Source organism: Nannobrachium achirus (genome assembly GCF_963921795.1).
Source record: "Nannobrachium achirus genome assembly, chromosome: 18".
NCBI lineage: Eukaryota > Metazoa > Chordata > Actinopteri > Myctophiformes > Myctophidae > Nannobrachium > Nannobrachium achirus.
This window is the reverse complement of record NC_137825.1, coordinates 48,287,250-48,302,518: the sequence shown is the minus strand read 5'-3', so window position 1 is coordinate 48,302,518 and position 15,269 is coordinate 48,287,250. Positions and strand designations below refer to the sequence as shown.

General features: G+C 43.7%; 1 protein-coding gene across 1 annotated transcript in view; it reads right to left on the bottom strand.

Annotated features, from left to right (window-relative positions):
* Positions 1-13,452, bottom strand: part of capn15 (calpain 15) — a gene marked incomplete at its 5' end in the record, with an annotated part of 105,558 nt that extends 92,106 nt beyond the window's left edge. Inside the window, one exon of the mRNA XM_080747871.1 lies at positions 13,271-13,452. Coding sequence (XP_080603997.1) covers positions 13,271-13,452 — 182 coding nt within the window. The remainder of the gene's footprint in view (positions 1-13,270) is intronic.
* Positions 13,453-15,269: the final 1,817 nt, after the last annotated feature.

Sequence of the window (15,269 nt, the reverse complement as noted above, 5' to 3'; positions counted from 1 at the left end):
GACGAGTCAGGTGACCTTCCGCGTATGACGACTTAGAATACATAAAAATACAAATGTTTCTGAACACCAAAAACTACACAGAGATGAGATCAGTGGTCAAACGTATGCTTCAAGAATACATACATACTCAAAGATTTGCACATATTTTCACGACTTTTCAAAAATAGCAGATCTACAAGCTGCTGCACTGTGAGCTTGTATATCTGGTATTTTTCATTAGTTATACAGTAGCATTCAATAATTCTAGGCGCATCTTCTTAGTTTGATTATATTCATGAAAAAGAGAGCACATCATGCTTTGCCCAGCACTTTCAACTACCCCACAGCAAATGGCCACGGTTTTAGTTGTGAAAATCCAAGTTCTGTAGTGTTAACGGTTTCCTTGTGGAACGTTTCCTTGCTTTTCTCAGAAGGTCAAGGCAACCTTTCACTTTAAAATGTCATCTCCTAGTCCTACAGCGGGCATCATTCGTTTCCCGGCGGCCTCTCTGTCAACAGAGATAAGTCAGGTTTGTAGGGCTGAGAGCAGTGGCGGAAAAAAGTCAAATGATTTATAAGTAAAAGTATCAATGCTGTAATGTAGAAATGCTCTGTTACAAGTAAAAATCTGGAATTCAAAATGTAATTGAGAAAAAGTTAAGTATTGGTATCAAAATGTAATTAAAGTATCAAAGGTTATGCAGAATGTTTTTAACGTTTTTAAGTGTATAAAATGTATTAAAATCATTTGAAAATAGCAGTTATACAAGCTTGTAGATCATGTATTTTCAAATGGCCGAAAAGTATCCAATAGGGCTTAAGTGGTTAATGTATGTCGTGTAATAATAATCAAAATCTACAAAGTAACTAGTAACTCAAGTTTTCAAATAAATGTAGTGGAGTAAAAGTACAATGTGTGGATCCGAGATGTAGCAGAGTAGAAGTAAAAGTATTGGAAATTCGAAATGTTCAAGTAAAGTACAAATACCTCAAAATTCTACTCAAGAACAGTACTTAAGTCAAGGTACTTAAGTTACTTTACACGACTGGAGATAGATCAGGTTAAGGGCTGAGGGCAGTAGGTCTCTCCTCACTACCTTTCATGTAATATGTTCTGGCACCACACAACTCTGCCCCAATCGCTCTTCATTTCATTCTAGGGACGAAAGGGACATTTCTTTTTCTTCCTAGGATCTTCTCCACACGTTTAATTATTCGAACAAGCCGTTATGCTCCCAGAAAAGGACTTTTTGTCATAACTTGTGTTGGTGGTGGTAAGGAAAAGTGGGAGTAAATTTGTCTGGTTAATAACCCTGTGAAATTGTGTGAACCATAGCACCTCTATTCTGGTGCCATTGTGAGCTTGTAGGTGGGATATTTTTGCCAAAGACGTTGTATGTAGAGCAAAAACAGGTGGGGACCTAGTACAGAGTCAACTAATTAACTCTTTAAGTGGTCGAGACCGCTTTCAATTGACTATACTCATCAGTTTAGGATCACAGTAGCCTATGCATGGAAAGCACACTCCCAAGACAGGCTTTACACAAATCACTGGGCACCAGAGACTGCCATAGGCACTCCTTTTGTGAGTATGAGTCACTCCCTTCAGGTTACACATTCGGGCAACCATAAAGTCCGATTGAACCCTAGCGTCCCAATTCTGGGCCTATCATAATAGGCATACATTCAGCGAAAATAGTATAACATTCACTGAGAATAGCAGATGCACACGCTCACAAAGATTGGCTACTATGTTTGGTGAAGAGGCAAACCAGTGTTGAACTGATTGTTATTTTATTTTTCTATACAGTACCACCTCGAACATTCGTCTATGTCAGTGGTTCTCAACCTTTTCAGGCCGCGACCCCCAAAATAATCATTTTAACTGGGGACCTTCCACCCTACAAGCACTAAGAGTTGAGGCGTTACATTTTGTATAACACGGTTCTATTTCTGCCTCAAATATTTGACAATTTGACCAATGCTTAATTTGCCATCTTAGCGGTATTAAAAATTCCTTAAATTGTCACTTTATAAATGTGCAGATACCGTCTATACACTTAAACTTTATGTTTGGTTTGTTTACTGTTGAGAGAGAAAACAATGTTGCACATTTAGCTAAACATCTGGGGACCCCACAAAATAATTTGGGGACCCCCCTGGGGGTCCCGACCCACAGGTTGAGAACCATTGGTCTAATGCCTAATCGAAGACATTCTTTCCCCAACTTTCCTTGTTCGCCTCAGAATCCATTCATTCATTACTCATTCATTACTGACAGTGCAGAGTGATGAGCAGCTACAGTATCTGAGAAGTGAGGTGAGCGAGTTCCTCGCATGTGACACGACGAGACTATGGTGACATGATACAGAGGGCTTTGGTGACAGCGAAGCTTTGGTCACAGGACACAAGGCAGCGAGATATACCACAGAGTGTTATGGCGGAGTGCCCGCGAACAGGACTTTTTTGTGTTAAAAATATGTGAGTACAGAATACGGCCATGTTATGTAAACGAAGAACAGACTTAGACAGCACACGGTGCAGCACACCGGTGGCGGTAGTGCAGACTCCGCTCCTAAGAGAGCGAACCAGACAAAAAGGGTATTTCTTTTCAACAAGTGTCCTTAGGCCAGGAAAACCCACTGACACACATCGCTGCAGCTATAGAGACCGAAGAGCTTTATTTAGATCTTTTCAACAGATATGCCTCTTGAAAGAACGGAGCACAACAAGGGCTTAGGCCAACAGCTCCAAGCCAAATGTGATGCTGCAAAAAACAATGGGGATGTTGTTCGAGCGCACAATGTCATGTGTCAAGAGTGAGGCAATGCGCAAGGAATATGTGGGCCTGTGTTCATCCTTTTCTCATGAGGAAAAACCTAGCGATTTATCAAAGTTTGTTTTCAATGTTGTTGTTTTTTTGTATTTTACCTTGTGATTTGGATATCACAAGCCGTGAAATATTATCAAACTAGATCACAGGATAATAAACACACGGCTGGCAAGGCGGAGACAAACGCTAATGCCGGTGGCGAGAGAGAAAAGATTGCTCCTCCTGACCTCTGGCTGTACCCCGAGTTAATATTTCACGAGCTGCGCTCATTTTTGACGGCTGAATCATTCTGTCGGTGGCGAAGACAGCTTCAGACGCTTTAATCTTTAAACAGAGGAAACTGCCCGACTGGGTTTCAGCGCGGGGCAGCGGTGCGGTGCGGGGACGAGGGACGGGGCAAAGCAGGAAATCGTCAGGAAGCGGAAGTGGAACATAATACGGTGGGGTTCTGCGAACTAATCTGATGTTCCAGAGAAGCCAAAACCCTGCAGGGCTTTAGAGCAGCACAGCTCTGCTGACGTCCGCACTCGCTTCCGAACGGCAGTTTATTTCCTGGTCACCGCCTTACAAATTCAACAATTATCAAGCAGATCATTAAAAATCATGGGCCGTAAAATGTCCCTACTAGCTCACTGGCTCCCAGCCAGTATCACTAAATATTGACTCGAATAACGAGCATATTTCTGTAGGTGCAATTTGCCAGTTTAGGTTTCTCCCTTTTAGGGCTGTCACGATTATGACATTTTACATGACGATTAATTGTCACTCAAATAATTGCGATTGACGATGTAATTGTGTTTTTGTCGTTGACAATTACATTTCTGTTTGGCTTGTAGGCTTTGAAGTTGCACATGGCAGATATGACACAAACAAAATATACAAAGAAATGAAGGACATTTTGACAACTTTACACTTTAAAAAGAACACTGATAGTGGAAATAACCATACATTGATAGTGGAAATAGCCGATCTACAAGCTCACAACGAGTCGCATCGCGACACGGTGTGAGCTTGTACATCTGCTATTTCCACTATTTTTTGTGGAAATGTTTGAACAAATAAACATTTTTCAACACGTAAACGATTATGACGATTATCCCAAAATAATTGCAATCATGTCAAATAACTGCGATTAGACGATTATGTCATAATTGTGACGGCCCTGCTCCCTTTGTGAAAGATGTGCCAAGGTTGGCACATACGCTCCCCATCCAGCGCCTTTGCGATGGAACCAGGGTACTAAACATATGCTACGGATTTCCATGGCAACAAGAGCAAGGGGGGGGGGGGGGGGGGGACTCTGGGAATCAATAGTCTTTGCCACATCGGCACACTGTTGTGTTCCAGAGTAAAGCACAGTGTGAAGGAGAAGAGAGTGCGTGCGGAAATCCATTCTGCTGGCTTGGCGGGCTGTCCTGACGCCACCCTGCTCATCAGGCGGAGACTAACAGTGAGAGAGGGAAGACGCGCTGAAGTAATTCAGACATAAACACAGCCAGCGAGCGGCCCTAGCCGAGTCCAAGCGGACCGGTTTTAATCCAATTAGTGGGAGGAGAGCCAGTGGAACGGAGCCACGGTAAACGCCACCATCCATCACGCTGGGAGAGCCGGAGACACTGGGAGAAACTCAGGGGGGAAGAGCTAGACGTGGACTGGTACCGCTCCCAAGGCCTTGCACAGCCAAATACGCTATTAAAGGTGATACACCATGAAATTTCACTTTTCCTATTTTAAAACCTTTTTTTGGGGTCCCACTAGCACCGTCTATCCTCACAAAGTCCCATTTCTGACCGTTGTGTCCTTCTCTGGTTTTGAGAAGGCGAAGGTTAAAAGTATCCCACGGGTTCTCAAAACAGGCTATCCAGATTTGCTGCCGATTGTGATGTCATCATTAAAAAAAACTGTTTTTTTTTTTCAAAAAAATAAAAAAATAAAAAAAAAAATTCAAAAGGATTTTGGGGGGGGTGGCGCAGTTCAGGCCAAAGGTGGTACTGCAGCTGAAATGCTCTGAGGCGCCATTGAAAAATGAGAGAGGCTCTCTATTCAGGAGTGGTAATTTAGTCTCAAACCTTTTGAAAAACGTTTTTGGGACATAAACAATATGACAAATACTTTTTAAATGCATGGTGTATCACCTTTAAACCAGGGGTCTTCAACGTGTTCAGGGCAGAGGACCCCTTAGTTGAGAGAGAGAGAGAGAGAGAGAGATGAAGCAGGGACCCCCACAACCTGTTCATAGATTCCATATCCATATAGTTTCAGTTGTTTGACAGCACAATCATCAGTGTATTTTGGTATTCATGTCAATTTGTGTTTTCAGATATTTAACCACTTGAACAATATTGAATACATTTGACCTTTCATTCTGTACATAGTCTGCTCTTTTTACCCTCTACACCAGACCTCTTTGCCAAAAATAGCCGATCTACAAGCTCACAACGACTTGCGCTGCGAGGCGTTGTGAGCTTGTAGAACTGCTATTTTGCTAAAGTTCTCAGAATATGGACGCTAAGATTCAAGTGGTTAAATATAAAGAAAAGGAGAAAAATACTTTCTATCACTCAAAGATTTAGAGGACCCCCTGTAGTTACTCTGAGGACCCCCTAGGGTTCCCGGACCCCCTGTTGAAGACCCATGCTATAAACTAATGGGGCTGACTTTGAGTTGAAAGAGGCTGCACCTAGTTCAGAAGTGACAATCTCAAGCGGGCTTTAATCTGTAACGGTCTTGATCTCACCGCCACACTGCGCTAGCAGCCACAACGCAAGACAGAGCAAAGTTATCATATAGTCATTGTGTTATGCATCATGTTACACCAGGGGTTTTCAAAGTGGGTGACGGGGCACCCTGGGGTGCCACGACGGCAGTCCAGGGGTGCCACGAGATAATAATATCTGGAATTTATTTGGACACTTAAAAAAATTTTTAGTATCATTTTAAACTTGAAGTAGGCTACAAACATATTTTCAGTCAGTTCTAACAAAAATGGCTATTATCTCAACGTTTTCCTTGCAACATAATTGCTAAAATATGTTAGAAATATAAGGTGCTGGGAGTGAGAATTATGAATATAATGTAGGGGTGCCTCGGATGAAACACATATTTATAGGGGTGCCCTGAGCCAAAAAAAGTTTGGGAACCCCCGTGTTACACAAGGACAACTCTGGTGTATTTTGTACAAGTTCTCACTGTATGTAGTGTAGGTGTAGAGGCCGCCTGGGCTGTTTACCTGATGATTAGCGGAGTTAGCGCAAGGGATTGGACTATTAGTCCAGTCTCCAAGCAGATAGTAGTAAAGCAAAGAGAGAATGTAGTGTTCTACAAGACGGTATATCGGAAGGCTTCATTCTGTACAAGAGTGGGTGAGTTTAAGCTGGGCACACAGCACTCTGTTGTTTCTATATTTCATGCTCTGTTACAGCTCAGCAAGGCTTGCCTAACCTCGTTAAGCTCATGCAGGAGTGTGTGTGTGTGTGAGAGAGAGAGAGAGAGAGAGAGAGAGAGAGAGAGAGAGAGAGAGAGAGAGAGAGAGAGAGAGAGAGAGAGAGAGGGAGGGAGAGAGAGAGAGAGAGAGAGAGGGGCAGAAGAGAACATGTTCTTAACATGCACATTGCTTCTTGGAGGGGCTTTGTGTGTCTATGTAATGTATATAAATCGAACTGCTCCCAAAGCAATGCTTGTATGTCTAACTGTGTGTGCGCGCGCGTGTGTGTGTGTGCGTGCGTGCGTGTGTGTGTGCAGTGCACTGTACACGCTCAGCTGACAGCCTAGAGTCTGATTGGTGATGGAGGCAGAGGCTTGTTGCTATGGGGATGCACACCATGAACACAGGAAGAAGGTCTCTCCAGACAAAATTACCCGTTTACTCCGCGATGGAGACGCACGCTAAAAAGGGGGACGCCAGTGCACGCCACACCATATATGTTGCTCCTACATGGAGCAGCATTTGTTGAATGAACGTGGATGCACACATTAAGGTAGTGGCGCTTCTGCAGTAGCCGCCCGGTGAATTCTAAAACAACAATGGTGAAGCTTAAACTACGTATATGCCATACAAATAAACTCGCCTCGCCTAATAGAAGGCGTCGTGATGGCCTTGACTGTTAACCCATTTAGGCCTAGAATTATTGAATGCTTTAACCGGTGAAAAATAGCAGATATACAAGCGGTGCCGCGCTGCGAGCTTGTAGATCTGCTATTTTTGAAATAGTCGTGAAAATGTGTGCAAATCTTTGAATGTATTTTCAAAGTGAACGTTTGTAACTCACATTTTGCTTCTGGGTGGTCCCTGGAACGAAATATTTTGAGATGGGGGTCCGTGGCCAAATAAATATCAGTTTGGGGGTCCTTCAAATGAAAAGGTTTGAGAACCACTGACATAGTAGTCTCTCAAGAACAGACCAACTGAGCTCCAGTTAGGAGAAAAGGACCTTTTCTTTGACGATGGCTGGCCAGATTGCTGACATAGAAACATATGTTTTTCAAAAAAACCTTAGAAGGATTCAAAAGACACTTATAGAATCGGGTCAAAATTCACATTTTTACGATTTTTCAAAAATAGCAGATCTACAAGCTCGCAGCGCGGCACTCGGTGCCGCGCTGTGAGCTTGTATATCTGCTATTTTTCAATAGTTAAAGCATAAAATAATGATACACAATATAGTGTAAGTGTACCCGTTCTAAATGGGTTAAATGGGGAGCAACTGCAAGGAAAACATTGACAGAGGCAGGCAGGAGTCAAGAAAGATGAAAAGCCTTCCTGGAGAACAATGCTGAATAAATAATGACATCCATTGTGGGGAAATTTGATCGGGCCCTCTGAAAATCAATAACTAACAACCGGACCACGACGCCCCGAGTGACTCAGCAATAGCTTCAATACACCGGAGTGGTCAATAGCAAATTGCCTGCTCTTGTTCTGCAGGGCCCAAAGAAGCACGAGGAAGGCTGTCAGAAACGACAGCGAATACGTTTTCGAGGGGACCATGGAGAACGTTATATTTTTACAGTGGTCAAACACAAATTCTAAAACGGCTAGTTTCATTATTTGTTTCTGATTGGCTGGTTTCCCTTAATTGCTGTGGTATATGAGACTATAACCCACACCTTGAATCGGTTTATCAAAACCAGGTGTGTTATTTCTTTCCACAGTGTTCCACAGCTAGTGCGCCGATTATCTGCACCTGTGTTGTTGGCAAAAGGCTGGGAACTACTTTCCTGTACCTGGGGGCTACTTTCTTGCAAAGCATTCCTTATAGTGAATTATTAGTGAAATAGAACAGTTTTAATTGGTACATGTCTATGATTTCTCGTGTTGCCATATTGTAACCGTTTTAGAAAAGCAATAAGCCACGCGAGGCTTGTGGTTTCCTGGTATTTTACACCGGCTGAGAGGGTTGGAGACACTCAGCCGGTGTAAAATACCAGGTAACCACTCGCCTCTTGTGGCTTATTGCTTCATTAAACCACTTTCAATTATCAACGCCGACGGAAAGCCTGGTCACGTGAGCTCAGCTTCTTTGAGATCGTAAATACTGCTTTCACCATGCTGTCAATAATCAATGATTTGAGAAGGCAATGAGTTATAGCTGGGGGACAATTATTGATCACTATAACGTGGCTCTGGCTCGGAGACAGTCCAATACTGGCTTTTAATACCGTCAATACAGAGAAAACTGGGTCGTTCAATTATTGTGAATAACAAACCTCTCCTAGAAATCAGTTTTTACCCATTGGACATCAATGCCATTGATGTACACAACACAACATTACCAGTAGAACAATGGAACATTCGATTCTGGTGGTGCAGCGATGATGATAAGCCTTGGCGGTTCATAACTACAACAGCAGCACATCGGTTTGTATGAAGGACACAGCCATCTGCACGTTGGCAGCCATCTGTTGGCAGACACGGCACTTCCAGGTCAAACTCGCAGCGCCCCGCAGCGCCCGTACACTCCAACAAAGTGCAACATGGCACGGAATCAGAGGTTGTTTGGGAGAGCTCCTCTATAAAGCAGAGTGGCAAACAGGGGCGTCACAAGGGGTAGGAAAGTGGGACCGTGTTACTAGGGCCCAAGGTGGTGGAGGGGCCTTAATTATTTTATACTTTAGCTATTGAAAAATAGCAGATATACAAGCTCACAGCGCGGCACCGAGTGCCGCGCTGCGAGCTTGCAGATCTGCTATTTTTGAAAAGTCGTGGAAAATGTGTGCAAATCTTGGAATATATGTATTTTTTAACCCATTCAGGCCGGGTACACATTTTAGTGTATGGGAGGGGCTTACAGTACATGTACAGTATGTATCAACATATTTGTTTTTGTAGGCTAATTTCTGATTTGGGCCTAACTATAGGTTAGGCCTAAATGGGTTAAGCGAACATTTGTCACTCAAATTTTGCTTCTGGGGAGGTCCCTGGAACTCAATATTTTGAGATGCGGGTCCGTGGCCAAATACATAACATTTTGGGGGTCCTTCACATGAAAAGGTTTGAGCTCCACTGACATCGAAACATAGGTTTTTCAAAAAAAAAAAGAAAAAAAAAACCTTAGAAGGATTTGAAATATTCCAAGATTTTCATGATTTTTCAAAAAATAGCAGATCTACAAGCTCGCAGCGCGGCACTCGGTGCCGCGCTGTGAGCTTGTATATGTGCTATTTTTCAATAGTTAAAGCGCAGGGGCCCCGCAGTGAATCCTTGTACCCAGGGCCCAGAATTTGGTGCGACGCCCCTGGTGGCAAAACATACTCTAATCGCCCTCTGGGCTGGCTCACGTTGGGTTCACCGAGTTCCCAGAGATCAATCTATCGGTCCAAGGCAATCAACTCGGGCCTGCTATGCGTGGAAATTTTGCATTTTTGGCTGCGGGGGAGGTACCCAAGAGGCATTAGCTACATAGCTTAACTACATTTCTAAGTAGCGTAACAGAAACTTGCTACATTTCTCTGGGGATAGCTTGTAGTGTAGTTGAGCTATATTTAATCAAGAGTAACTAGTAATGTAGCTTACTACATTTTCTAAGTAGCTGGGCCATCACAGTCGGGATGAATAAATAGATTAATAGAACAGTCATTACAATAGTGTCCCCAATAGTGAGGGGTATACATTTTAATTTAAAGCCAGACAGAAGGTTTCCAGTTTCAGTCTGTTTTATTATAAACATTCTTTTTGACATATTTTTTGCCTGCATGCCCATTTGTTTGGTGGAAAAAAGAAAGAAAAAGTAGTGTTGATGTAGCTAGCTATTTTTGTCCTGTAGCTTGTAGTGTAACTTGCTAAATTTCTCTGGGGATAGCTTGTAGTGTAGTTGAGCTATATTTAATCAAGAGTAACTAGTAGTGTAGCTCACTATATTTTCCAAGTAGCTTGCCCATCACTGCCAAGAGGGTACTTGGTATTTCAGACTGCAAATCCGGCTTAAGCCATATTTTGGGTGCATTTAAAATACCGTATATACTATTTAAAAAGATGAAACGCATTAGAATGCAGGCTCTGATTAGATAGATGCCCTTTGGCGAGACAGTGGAGTTTGATTCGTCAGTTACGGAAGGGTTATTGAATTATCCTACACGGTTATCTTTTCCATCTCATTAACTGAAAGGGGAAATATTACACAACACAACACAGTATAAGCCCCTTTTCCACTGGCCCAACACCACACCACTCCACTCCACTCCACTCCACACCGCCCTCTTGAGCCAGGTTATCCACTACAAGTACCCAGGATATGGTTGTAATACATGATAATAAATTCTATTGTGTTATAACCACTATTATAATCTATTATATTGTATTATAATTATCATAGTAATACATTAATACTGTATAGGGTGTTATAATCACAGTTATAATCCATTATAGTGTATTATAGTTTAGGATAGTTGTAATACAAATTTGTATTGTATTATAATCACAGTGAAAAGGGTCAATTTGTTTCTTGCCGATAGGGGTACTTTTGTGTAATGGAAAATGTAGATATTTGTATGTGGTGCGGTGTGGTGTAGTGTGGAGCTAAAGCTGCAGTCTGTGAGACAGACAGTAGTAAGTGTCACATCACAAGTGAACAACTCCTGTGAATGGTCTCAGATTACTGCACAAAGCACACACACCGCTGTGTGACCGGAGGCAAAGACAACACCCATCACAACAAGACCATCCTTAAAACCCATTTAGAACAGGTACACATTTTGTGTATCATTATTTTATGATTTAACTATTGAAAAATAGCAGATATACAAGCTCACAGCGCGGCACCGAGTGCCGCGCTGCGAGCTTGTAGACCTGCTATTTTTGAAAAAAACGTGTAAATTAGAATTTTGACCCGATTCTATAAGTGTCTTATAGAACCTATGTTTCTATGTCAGCAATCTGGCCAGCCAACGTCAAAGAAAAGGTCCATTTCACATAACTGGAGCTCAGTTAGTCTGTTCTTGAGAGACTACTATTATGTCAGTGGTTCTCAAACTTTTTCATGTGAAGGACCCCCAAAATGATATTTATTTGGCCACGGACCCTCCATCTCAAAATATTTAGTTCCAGGGACCCCCCCAGAAGCAAAATTTGAGTTACAAACGTTCGCTTTGAAAATACATACATTCAAAGATTTGCACACATGTTCACGACTTTTTTCAAAAATAGCAGATCTACAAGCTCGCAGCGCGGCACTCGGTGCCACGCTGTGAGCTTGTATATCTGCTCTTTTCCACTGGTTAAAGCATTCAATAATTTTAGGCCTAAATGGGTTAAAATAAAGATGTCTTGTCATTTGTCCACCGTGGCTGCAAGCATAACGGTATCCCCCCACCGTGTAATACAAGCCCACGCACATCTCATTTCTCCCTCTGCTGCTCAACCACTGGCCATGCCAGGCCCAAACCCTCCCGGTGCCTCGGGTGCACTCAACTGGGAGATCTATTAGTTTAAACCCATTTAGGCCCTAGAATTATTGAACGCTTTAACCAGTGAAAAATAGCAGATATACAAGCTCACAGCGCGGCACCGAGTGCCGCGCTGCGAGCTTGTAGATCTGCTATTTTTGGAAAAAAAGTCGTGAAAACGTGTGCAAATCTTTGAATATATGTATTTTCAAAGCGAACGTTTGTAACTCAAATTTTGCTTCTGGGGGGTCCCTGGAACTAAATATGTTGAATGGGGGTCCGTGGCCAAATAAATATCATTTTGGGGGTCCTTCACATGAAAAGGTTTGAGAACCACTGACATAGTAGTCTCTCAAGAACAGACTAACCGAGCTCCAGTTAAGTGAAAAGGACCTTTTCTTTGACGATGGCTGGCCAGATTGCTGACATAGAAACATAGGGTTTTTCAAAAAAACCTTAGAAGGATTCAAAAGACACTTAGAGAATCGGGTCAAAATTCTAATTTTCACAATTTTTCAAAAATAGCAGATCTACAAGCTCGCAGCGCGGCACGAGCTTGTATATCTGCTATTTTTCAATAGTTAAAGCATAAAATAATGATACACAAAATGTGTACCCGTTCTAAATGGGTTAAGCGTTGGTTACTGGCCAACAGAATGTACTTCAAATACAGTACTCTGTCCTCGGCCTGGCCCAAAAATGCAATCCCACTTAAAAAGGGGATCCGGTTCAAGCATTCGAGGAGGGGACTGTGTCAAGAATAGGATGGGTTTACGAGCCATCTTTGCATCAGTTGATGGAATTTGGACATGCATTGAAGGCCCTAAAAGCTATGGGTCACACCGATGAATGAATGGTCATAGTCTGCGATAACCCATCACCAATCAATCACACGTAAGAATGTTGCATGGGAACACATCCCAGAGCGAGTTGGCTTCGGTCCGAGATGTCAGTGCACCTGTAAACAAACTGACCAGGGACATGCTTGCTGGGCCTCGGATTCAGCCCGGGAAAAAGAGTTGTAGAGGCCCTCATTGCGCGCTATATAGAGAGAGATCTCTCTCTATAGCACTGCTGCTGCTACTCAAAGATTTGCCATTTCAGATCATGACAAGTGACAAGCCAGTGGGCCAATTACATGAGTTATATTTTGTCATTGTCGGGTGGAAACATTGTATGCCCAAAACCATTTTAAAAATGATTTAAACTAGTGAAAACAGCCGATCTACAAGCACACAACGCCTCGCGTTGCGAGGCGTTGTGTGCTTGTAGATCTGCTGTTTTCACTACTTTTGTGCGACAGCCTTGAATGATGAAGCAGGGCTTTGCTTTGCGAAAAAATTTACAAATTTGAAACTTGGAGATACGAGGTTTCTGCCCGGCAGTGACGATTTACTTTGTTGGCCGCCCAGCTCCCAAATGGCCGGCCTGGACCGGCCGTTCGGGAGTTGTCCCACGTTTCCCAATGCCCAGCACGTCCCTGCCACTGACTGCTGCGTATGCAAACATGGTTCTGGCATCGAACGGTCACTCCACTCCTGCAGGATACGTCCCGGGCCCCGGCGGGTTGGTTCTTACCTGCGCTCTCGGTGAGGCAGCGCCGGGTGCTGCTGCTGGCGCGTGATGAACGTGGTGCCCCACACGGGACTGCTGTGACTGTTCCTGAGCCAGCCCATGGGAGGGGAGGACGGGTAGGGGGTGCTGCGGAAGCCATGGTCCGACTCGGTCTCCGCCGTGAGAGACGAGGCGGAGCTCCCCATCGCCACGGTGAAGAGGGGCGACCGCTATCGGCCTGCAGTCCAGCTGGGGGGGGGGTGGCGGGGGGGTTGTGGTGGTACGAGGGGGAAGGGGTGGTCAATTTGTCACAAAAACTGACAAAGCATGGGTCCTCGAGGGAGGTAAGATGTCACACCCGTCGTCGTTGTTTTTCAACACTGTTCATAGTCAGGTTATGTCTTCTGCAAATTTCTGTCCTCTTGCAAAACAGAGTCAGTGATGCTTGAAATTAATAAAAAAAAATACATGTAATTAAAACGCAGAGCTATAAAAAAAAAAAGTAGCTCTCTCAGACTGCTAAAACTGCAGATCATAGTGGATTTCCCCACAGTGTGCGGAGGCAAGAAGAAGCAGTCAATCCAAACTGTAATTGGATGCCCCGAGCGCTGATTCCAATTCGGCAGTCAGTCTCAGAGAGGAGAGAGAGTGAGAGAGAAAAACTCCTCTCTCGGTGGTGGGTTTCAATTCTCTTCCTTGTAGACGTCAAGGCTTCTGTGTCAACAGCCCGTCCATACTGTGTCTTGGAGAATGCCGCTCATAAATTCCTCCTGTATTGCCTGCCTCTGACACTTTTCTCCCTGCTAGCCTCATGCCTGGTCATTACTTGACGCATGCTGCTGAGGTGCCCAGTCAGAGCAGAAAGACAGGCATGGGGATCTGGGTTCACAGCCGATCAACATCTCTGTCACTAGGCAGCACCTATCTGGCACGCTTGTCGTCTAAAACAATTACAAAATGCATCTTATTATGAACTGTGAAACGTGCCATTTGTCGCTTATTCCTATAAAATCCCCATATGCAGAACATCACATTAGATTTGATGATCTGGGGATAACATTCAGAGCTCTTAAGTATATAAAAGAGGGGTTAATAGGAACAAATTAGAGCAGTGTGTAGTTTTGTAGAAATGAATGCATTGCCGTTCTGGACATTGTTGGCACTGACTGCCAAGTACACCAATAGCCAAGGCTCATCTTTCACATATTCCGCCTGACTTGCAGCTGCCGAGGATTACCAAAAAAACATCTTGATGGCAACACCCAAATGCATTTCTCACAGGACAAATCTTTATACACAAGCGATTGCGCAACTATCGCCCATGTTTGCAGTTTCACCACACGAGGTAGCCTAATAGAAATAGGATTTCCACTTGAACAATTAACAAAAGACATGAACTTTGGAATGGACCAACAAAGTCCCTTCACAACTGCAAATCTCAGCCTGAGCTACATCAGTGGGTCTCTATACTCTCTGCATGGAAATGTTTGCTGATCAACCAGAATTGAAACTCCCAAAGAGGAGCACTGTGTTTTAGGTTAGGCTGTGATGCTGTGCCTATTTGATCCCAGTTTCCACAGTTTGACAAGAGACTCGATCGGCGGTGTGGTCCCGTCGGCGAGGCCAGCCAGTCTAGTTGGTCGGCGTGCACCACGGATTGACGTGCACGCGCCAGCCTGTCATAACTGTAACAAGTCTGTACAAGACGAACAGCTGAGCGGAACAACTAACGGGGTGCGCTGCATGGGCAGAGGGTTGGCGTAAAAAAGGCGTAAAGTGGAGCTTTAAAACATTAATTCAACATGCAGTTGGCGTGGATGCAGTGGGTGGGTGGCCTCTGTTAGAACCAAACGCCAGGCTTCTGACATGAATGTTGAGTTGATCACTTTCCGCATGAGGATTAACCACTATTACGTTTCGAATTAACGTTTAAATATGACAGTTAAAACAACAGGATCATAGCGCCCAGGCCCCGGGTACAAACGCCACGGCCTTTCCAATAAACGTGATGTCTGGACAAATA